Raw genomic sequence first — 13566 nt, 5'->3', positions numbered from 1 at the left:
GCCCTGCCCCTCTGTCCAGCCCCCCAAAGCAAGCACTTCCTCCCTCAGCTCTCTCTGGTGATGTGGGGGCTCACAGCTTGCATTTGCCCTCAGCGCACTCAAAACAGGTTCACCAACACTGTCTTAGACTATCTTAGACTAAGAGGTAGAGGACAGAGCCGGAGGGGAGCCCAGTGGCCAGTTAGTCCAACCCCTTCTAAATGGAAACAGGCCCAGTAAGTAGGGAACAGCACTTCAGGGGCGACGGAGCAGTTGTGGAGAAGGGGCCAGTCTGCATGGGTAGGAAACGCTCCTTGCTGAGAACTCTACAAACCAGTGAACTCCCAAGTGCAATCAGGTTTTAGAAGATCTGAAGATGAGAAACGTCAAGTAATCTGTACAAGTTCTGGGCAACGGCAGGACCAGAATTCGGACCTCAGTCCCCTCCTTGCACCCCAGAGTCCTTTCTGCTACTCCATCATGTCTCACTTGTCTGTTTCTCTTCGTGAACCTCCTCAGGAAATGCCTGAGATCTCAGGTACCAGGAGTGGGGAGCCAGCAGGGGAACCCACCTGCCCCTTCCTCAGCCTTCTAGACCTCTGGGGAGCGGCTGAGCCCTGACCACCCCATCTTCATCCATACTGTCTCTTCCCTGGTTGGCATGCTGTGCTCTCTCCTGGTCTTCCTCTCACCCGCCTGACCACTCCTTGCACTCCATCACTCTACAATTGTCCCTAAATTCGTGCTCCTAATGCCTAACCCAAGGCTGTGCCCTAAGTTTCCCGGTCTTTTCTCTGCATACATTTCCTCCTGGTTACCTCATCACCTCTCTTGTCTAACCTGGAAGCCGATGACTCACAGACCAATCTCCCTCCTCCTAAGTCCTCGCCAGTCTTCAGATCTCCTTCCACCTTACTCCTTGCCATGTACTCTGGGATCCAGCAACCCTGGCCTCCTGGCCATTCCAGGAATAAGACACTCCACCTCCTGGGGCCAGACATTCTCTTCCATACCTGCTCTTCCTTCTCTGCTCCAACGACTCTCTGGCTTCCTTGAAGTCCCAACTAAAATTCCATCTTTCACTGGAAGCCATCTCCAATTCCTCTTAACTTCAGTGCCTCCCTTTTGTTAATTATTTCTTTTTCTTAAAAAACCCTCACCTTCCAGCTTAGAATTAACACTCGGTATTGGTTCCGAGGCAGAAGAGAAGTAGGGGCTAGGCAGTGGGGGTAAATGACTTGCCCAGGGTCACACAGCTAGGAAGTGTCTGAGTCCACATTTGAACCCAGAATGTCCCATCTCCAGGCCTACCTCTCTATCCACTGAGCCACCCAACTGTCCCAATTATTTCCTATTTGTCTTATATATAGCTTGCTTCGTATAGAATTGCATTAAACTATAATCTCTTTGAGGGCAGGGTTTATCTTTTGCTTCTTTTTGAATACCTAGTATCTGGCATAGTGCCTTGACACACAGCAGGTGCTCAATAAATGTTTAGTGGTTGATTAATGGACATCACCAACTGCCTCTTGGCTATTTCAAATGGAATGTTCTACAGGTATCTTAAGTTCAACATATTGAAACCAGAACTCAAGGGACAGCTGAGTGGTTCAGTGGATGAAGAGCCAGGCCTAGAGACGGAAGGTCCTGGGTTCAAATTTGACATCAGACACTTCCTAGCTGTGTGACTGTGTGACCCTGGGTGAGTCACTTGACCCCCATGGCCTAGCCCTTATTGCTCTCCTGCCTTGGAACCAATACACAGTATTGATTCTAAGATGGAAAGAAAGGGTTTAAAAAAAAAAAAGAAACCAGACCTTGGCTCATCCCCCAAACCTCTCCTCTTCTCCCCATTACTGTCATCCCAGTGAACCTGGTTTTCTGTCTCCTTGTTTTTGTAGGGATCCCCCATGTCTGCCTTCTGTATCTTCCCAAGGACCACATCTACCATCCGGAGCCCTCGGCTTCCTCTGGAGCTCAGCTCCTGCGGTCTTTGCTGCTCCTTGTTCCTCCCAGATAATGACGTGGGATTTCATCTATCTATATTGTTCTGTGTCTGTGTTGCCTTTGCCCGACAGAATATAAGCCCCTTGAGGGGAGGAACTGCTTCACTGTATTCCCAACGCCTGGGAACAGTGCTGGGTATAGACTGAGCACTTCGATGTCTGTTGATGGATTGAAAACCAGAGAAGTAACGAAGGGAGTGGCGCAGGCCACCACGAGCTTCTGCTAGACTCTCTGCACAGCTGCCGGCTTGGGTCTGGCCTGGGAGAGCCATCCCCATGCTTGAGCGGCCCCATCTTCCTGCCGACACTCCATCGAGTCATAGCCAGAACCAAGGCAAGGGGATGGGGCCCAGCCTCCCCCATTTCTGACCACAGCCCGCCACTTCTTAGTTTTCCGAATCTCTAGCAAGGGAAACCCCAAGGGTGCTGGCGCCCTCCCTGGGGCCTCTCCATCCCCACCACCCAATAAGACTGCATCTGCCTGGGGCAAATTTGCCTCAGAATCATGCTGTTCCACGGTATAGGCAGTATTAGGGAGGCGGGCAGGTGGGCGGGTGACTTCTTCAAGGTCCCAGTCGCTTCCTTCTTTATCTCTTTCCCAAGCTTGACTGGCATGATGAACTTCTGCAATGCCCACCCCGGCCCCGTTCCCTGCCCAACTCTGGATGTGGCACTGGAATCCCTAGATGCAGTTCTGAGCCCACCACCGAGGTTTCTCCCCCATATTCCTGGTTAGCATCTCCTCCCGATCGTTCCCATCACAAGGCCAAGTGCTTCTGGCAGCTCAATGCTTAGGAAACCAGCGCAGGGTGAACCTAATAAGGGTTTGGTCTTACCAAGTAACTCAGTGCACTGGCCAGCTGTTTGGCAACCTTAAATTTCCACGGCGTGGTGAGTTGTTCACTTTTCCGATGCATAAAGAGATCCAAGGGGCCAAACTCCATAAACTCTTCCACCATGATGTCTGAGGGCACAGAAGGGCAGGGGATGGCTGTTAGGGTCCTCACTGTCCACCTGGGCAAACCCCCAAATTCTCCCCCAACCTCATCACCACTCAAAGGGCTCAAAGGCAGGGGACATTTCTCTAGAGTTAATGAATATTATCTCATTTCAGCCCCATAACAATTCTGCAAGGGAAGTAAAATATGATATTATTGCCTCCATTTCGTAGATGAAACAGCTAAGTTTGCTTCACAGAGGTTAAATGACTAGCTCAGAGACACAAAACTAATAAGTGACTGAGGAAGGACTTGAATCCAGGTCTCTCTGCCTCTAAGTTCAATGGCCTATCCACTATGTGAATATACTATTTCTCTGTAGTATAAGCTGACAGAAAGAACTCTGGTTGGGCGTCTGTTAAGAGTTCCAATGGGGGCAGCTGGGTAGCTCAGTGGATTGAGAGCCAGGCCTAGGGACAGGAGGTCCTGGGTTCAAATCTGACCTCAGACACTTCCCAGCTGTGTGACCCTGGGCAAGTCACTTGACCCCCATTGCCTACCCTTACCACTCTTCTGCCTTGGAGCCAGTACATAGTATTGACTCCAAGACAGAAGGTAAGGGTTAAAAAAAAAAAAAGAGTTCCAGTGATGCCATTAAGTACCCATTAACCTAAGATGATCAGTGCCTAAGTCTCACCAAATGCAAATTAAGAATAGATAAATGCCTTCTCATAACTATACAGGTAGGGAGAGGGAGGAAAAGAGAGAAGGATAAGGAGGAAAGGAAGGAAGTGGGAGGAAGGTGGTGCAGACATACCAGAGAATGTGAGAGCTAGTCTAGTCTCAGCATCCCTTTCTTTTGTTTACTTTTGAATATGTCATAAGATTGTAGATTTAAAGGAGGTGGAGGAACCACAGAGGCCATCTGCTCCAACTTCCTCATTTTTGCAGATGAGGAAACAGGGCCCCAAGATAAGGATTCTCTCCCTGTCTCTGTCTATGTCTCTCTGTCTCTTTCTGTGTGTCTGTGTGTCTGTGTCTCTCTCTCTCTGTCTCTCTCTCTCTCTCTCCTTCCTCTCTGTCTTGCTTTCTGTTCTCTCTTTCTTTCCTCTCTTGGTGTCAGACACACATACACGCCCTCATTTTCGGCAGACCTATCTGAGGCGTAGGGAAGTCAAAGGTGGGATCCCAGGTCCTTTGATCCCAAATCTCTTTCCAATGTAGCATACTGCCTTGTTGTGTTTTCCCACAATCCTCCCTGCCCTCCCTTCCCCAGCCAGGGAATCATCTCTTCTAATGAAGCCCCAAATGGGAGGAAAGCAATATGGGAATATATTTTGCGAGCTCATGGATGTAGAACCCAGATTGAATTGCTTTTACCACCTCAGGGCAATGACTCAGATCTCCTAACTTCAGGAAATGTAGGTAAAAGATTGTCATTACGTGTAACTGGGGAAATAAAATATGAAACTAAAGAAGAAGGAAATAAGCCAGTTCAATGGGCATATCGATTGTGCTGACCAGTGTCTGCTCTATTCCACACCCACGGCCCCCCACCCCTCCGCTTCCCTATTCGCTGAACACGCCAGAAGAGATACTTTCTGAATGCTGGCATCCTCCCCAGCCCAGCCCCCACCAAAAAAAAGAACAAACTCACTTTCCACATCCCGGACACAGACGCCATATAGATACACGATGTGCTTGTGGGAGACTTGTCTCATCATGCTGGCAGCCTCGAAGAATGCCTGTTTGGGGAGTTGAGGATGGAGAATGAGGCGAGAGAGAAGCACGTGGAACAGAACAGCAACCTGGGAACCCCAGGGAGGGGCTCTGGTCCTGGCCAGGGAAATGCCATCCCACCCCAAGCATGCTGCTCCCCTGTCAACCCCCGGCCTTCACGCAAGCACACATACGCAGGAGTTATTCTAGAAACAAGATTGCAATTTGACTTCAGGACATGCTGAAAGGATCTTCCTGCACCCTGAGCCTACCTTGGGGCAAAGGGTACAGGACATGCCAGATTCCAGACAGTCAAAGCAGAGGGGTGAGGTGGGGCAGTCCCACAGGAGGTACTTGCCAGAGAAATGTCCCTGTGACTGGGGTCCAAGACTTTGAGGATCACTTTCATCTTCTTCTCATCGGAGCTGCCTTCGTCATCCTTGTAGTCCAGGGTCCCCGAGTAGATCTGGGTCCGAGTGCCTCGTCCCATGTGGTCTCCCTAAACAAAGCCGATGAGACAAGGGAGAGAGCAGAGAATCAGAGAAGGCTACTGGACTGGAGAAGAAGCCAGGACCGGAGCTGGAGGGGCCATCCTGGAGGGCTTGATAGAACCAGGTCAGGTACAAGGGAGTCTCAGCATTCCAGTTTCCATGATGCCTTAAGGACAAGGCTTCTACAGAGAAAAGACCTGGTGGGCCAGTAAATGGTATAGAGCATTACTGGCCCATCACTACCCTTGCTGTCCAAGACTCCTCTGGGTGCCTTGAGATGACCACTGACCTAAAAGAATGAAATTCTGACTCAATCCAACTTCAAAAAAGGCTTCATGAGACAGCTAGGTGGCTCAGTGGATTGAGAGCCAGGAAATCCTGGGTTCAAATCTGTCCTCAGACACTTCCTATCGGTGTGGCCCTGGGCAAGTCATTTTACCCCCATTGCCTAGCCCTTACCCACTCTTCTGCTTTGGAACCAATACATTGTATTGATTTTAAAATAGAAGGTAAGGGTTTAAAAACAATACTTCCTAACACTCCATTCTATTAGAAAAATTTAGGGAGGAAAAAGGGAGAGAATAAACATTTACATATCACCATTTGTGTGCCCAGCACTGTACTAAGAGCTTTACTGTTATCTCATTTGATCCCCACAACAACTTTGTGAAGTAGCTGTTACTATTATCCCCATTTTAAAGTTGAGAAAACTGAGGCAGAGGTTAAGGGACTTGCAATGCCCATGACTGAACCTGAATCCTTGGTTCTGAAGCTTAACATCTGTGTAATCTTGGGCAAATTGCTTCCACTCCCTGGGCCTCAGTTTCCTCATCTATAAAATGAGAAGGATTAGATTAAATGAACTCTAAGGTCTCTTACCCCTAACAGCCTTTCTGTGTACTTTATGCTACTTTCAACTCCCTCCTTCTTACAGTGGCTCACACTGATCCTAAACTGTGGGTTACCTCCACCATTGGTTTTCTCTACCAGTGGTGCAAAGAACACTTGGGGAAAAAAAATGTTGAGCTCTAATTCTACATCTATCTTCTCTTATCTCCACCAGGAGCAACCATTTTCTTTGTCTCCTCCCCACATCCCTCTCTCTGTCTCTGTGTCTCTGTCTCTGTCTCTCTCCATCAAAAGACTAGACTTGGGGGGCAGCTGGGTAGCTCAGTGGATTGAGAGTCAGGCCTAGAGACGGGAGGTCCTAGGTTCAAATCCGGCCTCAGACACTTCCCAGCTGGGTGACCCTGGGCAAGTCACTTGACCCCCATTGCCCACCCTTACCACTCTTCCGCCTAGGAGCCAATACACAGAAGTTAAGGGTTTGAAAAAGAAAAGAAAAAAGAAAAAAAAACTAGACTTGTTCTGTTTCTCTCTACATCGCAGAATCACAGCTAGTGAACATCAAGGGCAGAAATTAAACTCCATCTTCTGGAACTTTACGCACTCTACCACAATGCCCCTTTCGCTTTGCCAGGAATACACACTTCATGACTTTTTTCTTTTTTTTGGTTAACTGATTCTCTGAAATTAGATAAAGACTTCAGTGGGGGCTCCCAAATAGTCCATAGAAACATGGATCATTATTTGCCAGACTCCATTAATTTGGATAATAGCTGCCTGCCATTCAAGGAGAAGGGCTCCATTTCCACCCAACACCTTCTCCTCCACTGAAAGTCGTTCGAGGGTGATTCGCTCGGGGTTTATGGGCATTCATGTGCTTGCAGCATCCCAGAAATGCCATTGAGAGTTCAATGGAATTACTGTCATTGAGATGGCCATTTGGATAATGGGGATGCTCTGAAGCGTTCACATTCCTAAAAATCATGAGCCATCCCCGAGCCATCAAAGGAACAAGGATTCACAGCAGATGGCTGAGGAGTGTGAGAGCAGTGAGCAGCCTGGGCCCAGGAAAGACACAGAGAACCTGGCCTGGAATGCTGCTTTGCTGCTGACAGACAAATCATTTCATGAACTCCTCTACCTCTCTCTAATGCAGTGATTCCCAAAGTGGGCACCACCGCCCCCTGGTGGGTGCTGCGGGCAGTGATGGTCACACATGCATTTATCTTTCATATTTATTGCTATTAAAATTTAAAAAAATTAATTTCCAGGGGGCTGAGTAATATTTTTTCTGGAAAAGGCAAAAAAGTTTGGGAACCCCTGCTCTAAAGAGAGGAAGCTCAATCAGAGGTCCCTTCAAGCATTAGATCTGTTTCCATTCTGCTGCTCTCTGCGGGGAGGTGGGAAGATGATCCAGAGCTGGGATTTCAGTTCCTCACCGGGAACTCTTCAGCTCCACTGTAAATGAACACCCATGCTCTTTGCCTCCACGGCACCCCCCCAAAGATCTACCTTGTATATTTTATGTATGTTTGTATGTGTAGACACTTTCTCCCTTTATGGAACATAATAGGATCCTCAAGGGCTAGGCCTGCTCCATTTCTGACATTGAATCCCCAGTGCCTAGCACGGTGCCCAACACATGGCAGGTACTTAATGAATTCTGGAAGACTGTCGTAGGGGGTTGAAAGTGAGGGAGCTGCCCAGGGCCGGCCAGCCAGGAAGTGTCAGAGGCAAGGCTTGGACCCGGCTCTTTCTGACTTTAAGTACACCATGCACACCTCTCTGTCTTGCTCAGTATCTTTCTCTTTGAGTTTTTTATAATGGTCCAAAGTATGTCTATGGACGTGATCCTGTTGGCATCATTAGTCCCTTTTGAGCCTTGTCTTTCCCTGGAGAGAGCTAGAAACTTGGCCCAAGACTTGCATGGGTTCCTAGCCTTGAGCAGGAAGAGAGCCCAGCGGTCATCTGGTCCAACCTTCTCGTTCTACGGGAGAGAAAGCCCAGGGCCAGGGCCGTCAAGTGACCTGCCCAGAGTCTGCCAAGTAAGGGTCTCCCAAGGCAAACTACACACCTGGTTATTCCAGGTATCACAAGAGTCAGAGCCTGGCTGAATGATTCCATCAAAATGGCGAATTTCCTAGATGAAGAAACTGCCTCTACCCACTCCAGTTGGCACCTCTCTGCCACTGAGTCTTGGCCAACGAGCATTTATGAAGCACTTGCTGTATGCTGGGCACTTTGCTAAGCACTAGAGATACCAAGAAAAGTTAAAAAGGTTCTCTGCCTTCAAGAAGATCACATTGTATTGAAGGAGAACGCATGTGTGTAAACAGATGGGAACAAGGTATAGACAGAGAACATGGAATCCCAGAAAGGAAAGCACCAGCAGATGCCAGGAGCTCATTCAGAAGGTGGGATCGGAGTCCCGAAAGAAGCCAGAGGAAACCAAGAGGCTGAGATGAGAAGGGAGAACATTGCAGGCATCCGGCAAAGACACGGAGACAGGAGATACTCTAATACTCCAGCACGTCAAGGATCTCACTCTTCATCAGGATGGGTGCTCCTTTCACGGATGCCGATTGCAACTCCTCTACTACTGTGGAAAAATCCACCCCTCGCAGCCAACCTGCTGATGGGTCTTGCCCTATTGAACCAAGTCAGTCCTAAGTTGGCCAATACAGAGTTCTGTTGCCAGGCTCATGCTAGTCGTTAGTCAATAAACGTTTATTCTGTGCCAAGCACACTTCAAATGTCATCTCATTAGATCCTCACCACAACCATAGAAGGATGTGCTCTTATTATCTCCGTTGTACAGATAAAGGAACTTGAGGTAGATAAAGGTTAAGTGACTTGCCGGGTTTGTATAACTAGAAAATATCTGAGGCATGATTTGAACCCAGATCTTGATGGCTCCAAGACCTTTCGCTTTATGCACTGTTCTACCTACCTGCCTCGAAGGTGATGGAGGAAGGGGGAAGGGAGAGAAAAGATCTCTAGTAGGAAATGAAAATGATATAGAAACTAAACTGAGGGGTACCTACATGGTTCAATGGATAGAGAGCCAGGCAGAGAGAGAAGAGGTCCTGGGTTCAAATCTGATTTCAGATACTTCCTAATCGTGTGACCCTGGCCGACTTACGTATTGCCTAGTCCTCACTGCTCTTCTGCCTTGGAACCAATACTCAGTATTGATTCCCAGAAGGAAGGAAAGGATTAAAAAAAGAACCTAACTAATCAGCAAAAATTTCTGAGTTACAAACAGGGCTCTTCTGTCCCCATGTTGAGTTTCTTCTCTCTGGCAGATGGAATCAGATTTGGCACACTTGGGTCTCTCTCTCCATTTGCTGTGGATCTGGGGGGCCTGGATGACCTTGGAGCAAGATACCCTAAGCCTCGGGTGATGTCATCTTTACAGGAACACTTGCACGTCTGTGTCTTTACGGTAATGCTGAAGAATCTTAAGCGTAATTCCTAGAAGTCATGTTTTTGGATGCTCGTGTTTATACTGTCCTCAGAATTTCCCTGAAGGTCCATATTCTTGCAGGCTCTCGTCCAGTAATTAATGGTAGCCTCTCTCTCCTTAGCCAAGTCATCCGTGTTGACTCAGTGATATTATTTACCTTTCTATGGGAAGGTTATGGTTCCATGACAAGCCCAGTCATCCAGCTTCCCTTCTGTCTGGGTCTAATTGCCTCAGAGTCAGAGATTCTGAGATGTACCAGATGGAAGGGAAGGAGGTCTGTTGTATCCCCAAATTCCTTCCCAGAGCAGTTTTCCCAGCATCACAGAAGCCTTCCAGGCCCATCCATTCTTGCCCGAGAATCCCCACTCCACCACGCAGCCTTCACGCATGCACCTCCCATGAGAAGGAGACGTTCACTCCGTCCCTTCCCGAGGAAGGCGACTGAACCCAAGAATGATACATTTTATTCACAAAATGGGAAGTCCAGCTTCATGCAGGGTTCACACCTCTACAGTGATGTTTGCAGGGGGCAGGGAAGGTACCCTAGAGCTGATGTACCAGGGCAGGAGCAGGGAGCTGGGACAGGGAGGGACCCGGACCCAGAGAGAAGGGAAGGCAGAGGACACTGGGCTATAGGAAACTTGGAACCCAAAAGGCCCGTGGAGGCTTTGAGAGAAACCATGCGAGGTTATTATTCCCCTCAGAGGAGAAGTGATTTACCCAAAGGAGCAAAAGTAGACTTTCTGCCCGGGTCATCCGGTTCCAAACCCATCGCCCTTTCCCCGTCCCCTGCTGCCAACAGAAAGAGTGATGCTGGCCAGCACATGAGGCAAAGGAGTGGATGGAGACGAGGGCAATGCTCTGGGAATGAAGACACGCTAAGGTCCAGTCCTGGGCCAGCATTAACTCACTGTGTGATTTTTACCAATCACGTCCTCTCTCTGGGCTCTAAAATAAGGGACTGAACCGAATGGCTTCCAAGATCTCTTCCAACTTTGGCGGTCTCTGGTGGGAGATGGGGAAGCTTTAGTCAAAACTCTAGTGTCGCCCCAGATCTTCTCCATCTTTTCAGTTCTTTGTGAACAAAAGCCCTAAGAGGGAACGTTCACCTTTTCCCATAGGAAGGTAAATAACGTCTCTCAAATAAAACCAGATAACTTCTGCTTGTTCCAGCTCACTGCTTCTGCTGCCAGCACAGCTGGCAAGCTCAGGTCGTACAACTAGAGCTGGAAGAAACCCCCCCGTGCCAAGAGCTCTACACTGTTTTACAAAGAGCCTTCTTGGTAACAAGCCTGTGAGATAATGCCTGGCAGCGGTACTAAATGCTTTATCGATGATTCACGGAGACGGGTAGAGTAAATATCATCATATCTGTCTTAAAGATGAGGAAACTGAGGCTCGCAGCCATTGGTGGAGATGGTGTGGAAGTAGGAGATGATGGTGAGAGGTTGTGCGGGTTAGAGAGATGCACTAGATTTGGGTTCAATTCCCCTGTGTGTTAGTACTTTTGTGATCTTGAACAAAGCAATTGGACTTTATTTTTCTCGTTGGTAAAATGGGAAGGTTGGGCTATCTCTAAATCTATGACCTCATGATTCTTTGATACTTGAGAGATTGGCTTCTGGTCCTTTAAGGCTGGTAGGGGACCTGCCCAACCTGATTTAACTCCTACAGGAAATAAGGCCTTGCCCTTCAGTTTTCCATGACCACATCCCAAAGGGAAGGAAGAGATCCTCATCTCAAAGATGACCGAGATATTCCGCTCTTTTGAGTCCTCAGATGGAAAACAAGGCTGAGGTGGGAAATGTAATGAACTCACCTGAATGATATCTTCCTTAAGAATGCGATGGAAACTCAGCTGGCTCATTGTATACACTGGCAAGCATTCCTGGGCCTTCTTGGTGGCCACAAGCAGATTGGAAATTTCTGGAAAACAGGGAGGGTACATTCGTGAGACGGGAAAGCCAACGGCTTACTTCTGCTAGAACCTGAGAAGCTGGCCATTTTGTAGAAGGCAAAGCAGGCCTCATGAACTGTCGGGAGCCACTCAGAGAAACAGGATCTTTTAATAAGGTCTTTTATCTGGATCCCATCAAGGTCAACACAGTTTTTGGCAAAGCCCTGTGCTGATTCTCAGGACCTAAAAATTGGACCATAGGATGGATGGCTTATCCAAAAACTCTGACCCCTCTCTGTGTCTCCTTTTTGATCAACACCTTTTATTACTGAAAGCATTATAATCTGGATTTTTTGGATAGCCTCAAGTTTTATAGAAAGCCCCTAAGTACCCTATAGTAAAGCAGCATGTAATGAGTTAACAGCCCTTTCCCTCAGCCGAGAATAGCGGAAATTAGCAGAAGCTGTTTGTATCTTTTTTCTCTGTTCCAGACATCCCAAGGACACTGCATGGCAGCTCCAAGCAAATTCCACTCTCACTTAGGTACTTTTCCATGACAAAATACACCCCACAATCTTAAAGGCTCATTCTTTAACATGAATTTTGAAGTATGGAAGCTTTTACTAAAATAAAACTTAGATAAAGTAAGACTCATTCTTTAACCTTGGGCAAGGTTTCATCCGGGCATAATCTACATGAAAAAAAAAATTATATGTTACGTAATTCTTTTAACCTCGGGTGTTTCTATACAGCTTTTGATTGATTTCTAATGTGCTTTTTAGAAAAAAACTGTTCTTGAAAAAAATGTATAAATAAATGACAAGCTCAGAGACTATTGGAGCAGTCATGAGCTAATGTGTTAGACAGACGGTTCCCAGTTTTTGCTTCGTTCTTTCTCACCTAAACCGTACACCTTTCCAGACTCTTGGAGCTGCTGGCTAGCTTACAGCAATGAACGACATAAAGTAAAAACAGAAGGTTCAAGGCCTGCTCTTGAGGTACTGGGGAGACTAGGCATGCAGACATACATATTCTAGGGTCATTGGGTCAAAGCTAAAACAGTCCTCGCCCTCATAGATCTTACATTCTACTGGATGATAGGATAGATGGGGAAGGTAGGGAAGAGAGATACAGAGACAGAGAGCCTAGGGAGGAGAGAGAGAGATTGAGACAGACAGAGAAAGAGAAAGAGAAAGAAAGAGACAGAAAGAGGGAGAGATAGAAGGAGTGAGAGGGAGAGAGGGAGGGAGGGGAAGAAGGAGAGAGGGAGAGAGAGAAAAAGAGGAGGAAAGAGACAGGGGAGAGAAGGAGAGACAGACAGAGAGAGAGGGAGAAAAAGAGGGATGGCTAGACGGATGGATGGTGACATACAGAGATAAATGCTTTACATCTACATATTTTATATTACTATAATAATTTATTATTTATATATTTATGTGTGTCTATATACTAACATATGTATATATACATATTAACTGTCTCTGGAGCTACCAAGCTGCCATGAACATTTCGGTGTAAAAAGAAAAAAAAAACTAAGCCTCTGTAGAAATGCTCTTTAATCCAGTAGAATGCAAACCCTCCAGGGGAAGGGACTTTTGGAACTTTGTCCTTGTATCTCTAGCATCTGTGATGGCGCCTGGCAAACAGCAGAAGCTTAACAAATGTCTGGACTGAACTGATTTACTGAATGCTTAACAGAACATTGTGACCTATGAGGGAAAGAAAGAGATTAGAATTCATTTTGAAGGGAAAAGTATATGGATGGCATTTGCTAGGGAATGCCTGCACAGAGATCACAGGCTCCTAGAATCTCAGGGTTGGAAGGGGTCTCAGAAACTACCCGGAATCATTTGTATCTAGAGCAGTGATTCCCAAAGTGGGCGCCACCGCCCCCTGGTGGGTGCTGCAGAGATCCAGGGGGTGGCGATGGCCTCAGGTGCATTTATCTTTCCTATTAATTGCTATTAAATTTTTTAAAAAATTAATTTCCAGGGGGCTAAGGGATATTTTTTCTGGAAAGGGGACAATAAGCCAAAAAAGTTTGGGAACCACTGCTCTAGAGGGATAGAGGGAGGGAGAAAGGAAGTGAGGAAAGAAGAAATAAAAGAAGGAAAGAGGAAGAAAGGAAGGAAGGAGAGCGGGAAGCAGGGTGGGAAGAATGAAGGGAGGAAGGGAAGGAGGGAGAGAAGGAAGGAAAGGAAGGAAGGAAGGAAAAAAGGAAGGA

General features: G+C 47.3%; 1 protein-coding gene across 1 annotated transcript in view; it reads right to left on the bottom strand.

The window, feature by feature from the left end:
• JAK1 (Janus kinase 1) overlaps positions 1 to 13566 on the bottom strand; it is a 56089-nt gene that overhangs the window by 12837 nt on the left and 29686 nt on the right. Inside the window, exons 11-14 of the mRNA XM_044674766.1 lie at positions 11265 to 11371; positions 5001 to 5141; positions 4581 to 4668; positions 2822 to 2949 (exon numbers count right to left, since the gene is read on the bottom strand). Coding sequence (XP_044530701.1) covers positions 2822 to 2949; positions 4581 to 4668; positions 5001 to 5141; positions 11265 to 11371 — 464 coding nt within the window. The remainder of the gene's footprint in view (positions 1 to 2821; positions 2950 to 4580; positions 4669 to 5000; positions 5142 to 11264; positions 11372 to 13566) is intronic.

This window comes from Gracilinanus agilis, chromosome 4 (genome assembly GCF_016433145.1).
Source record: "Gracilinanus agilis isolate LMUSP501 chromosome 4, AgileGrace, whole genome shotgun sequence".
In the NCBI taxonomy this organism is placed as follows: Eukaryota; Metazoa; Chordata; class Mammalia; order Didelphimorphia; family Didelphidae; genus Gracilinanus; species Gracilinanus agilis.
This window is presented reverse-complemented; position numbering and strand designations above follow the sequence as displayed.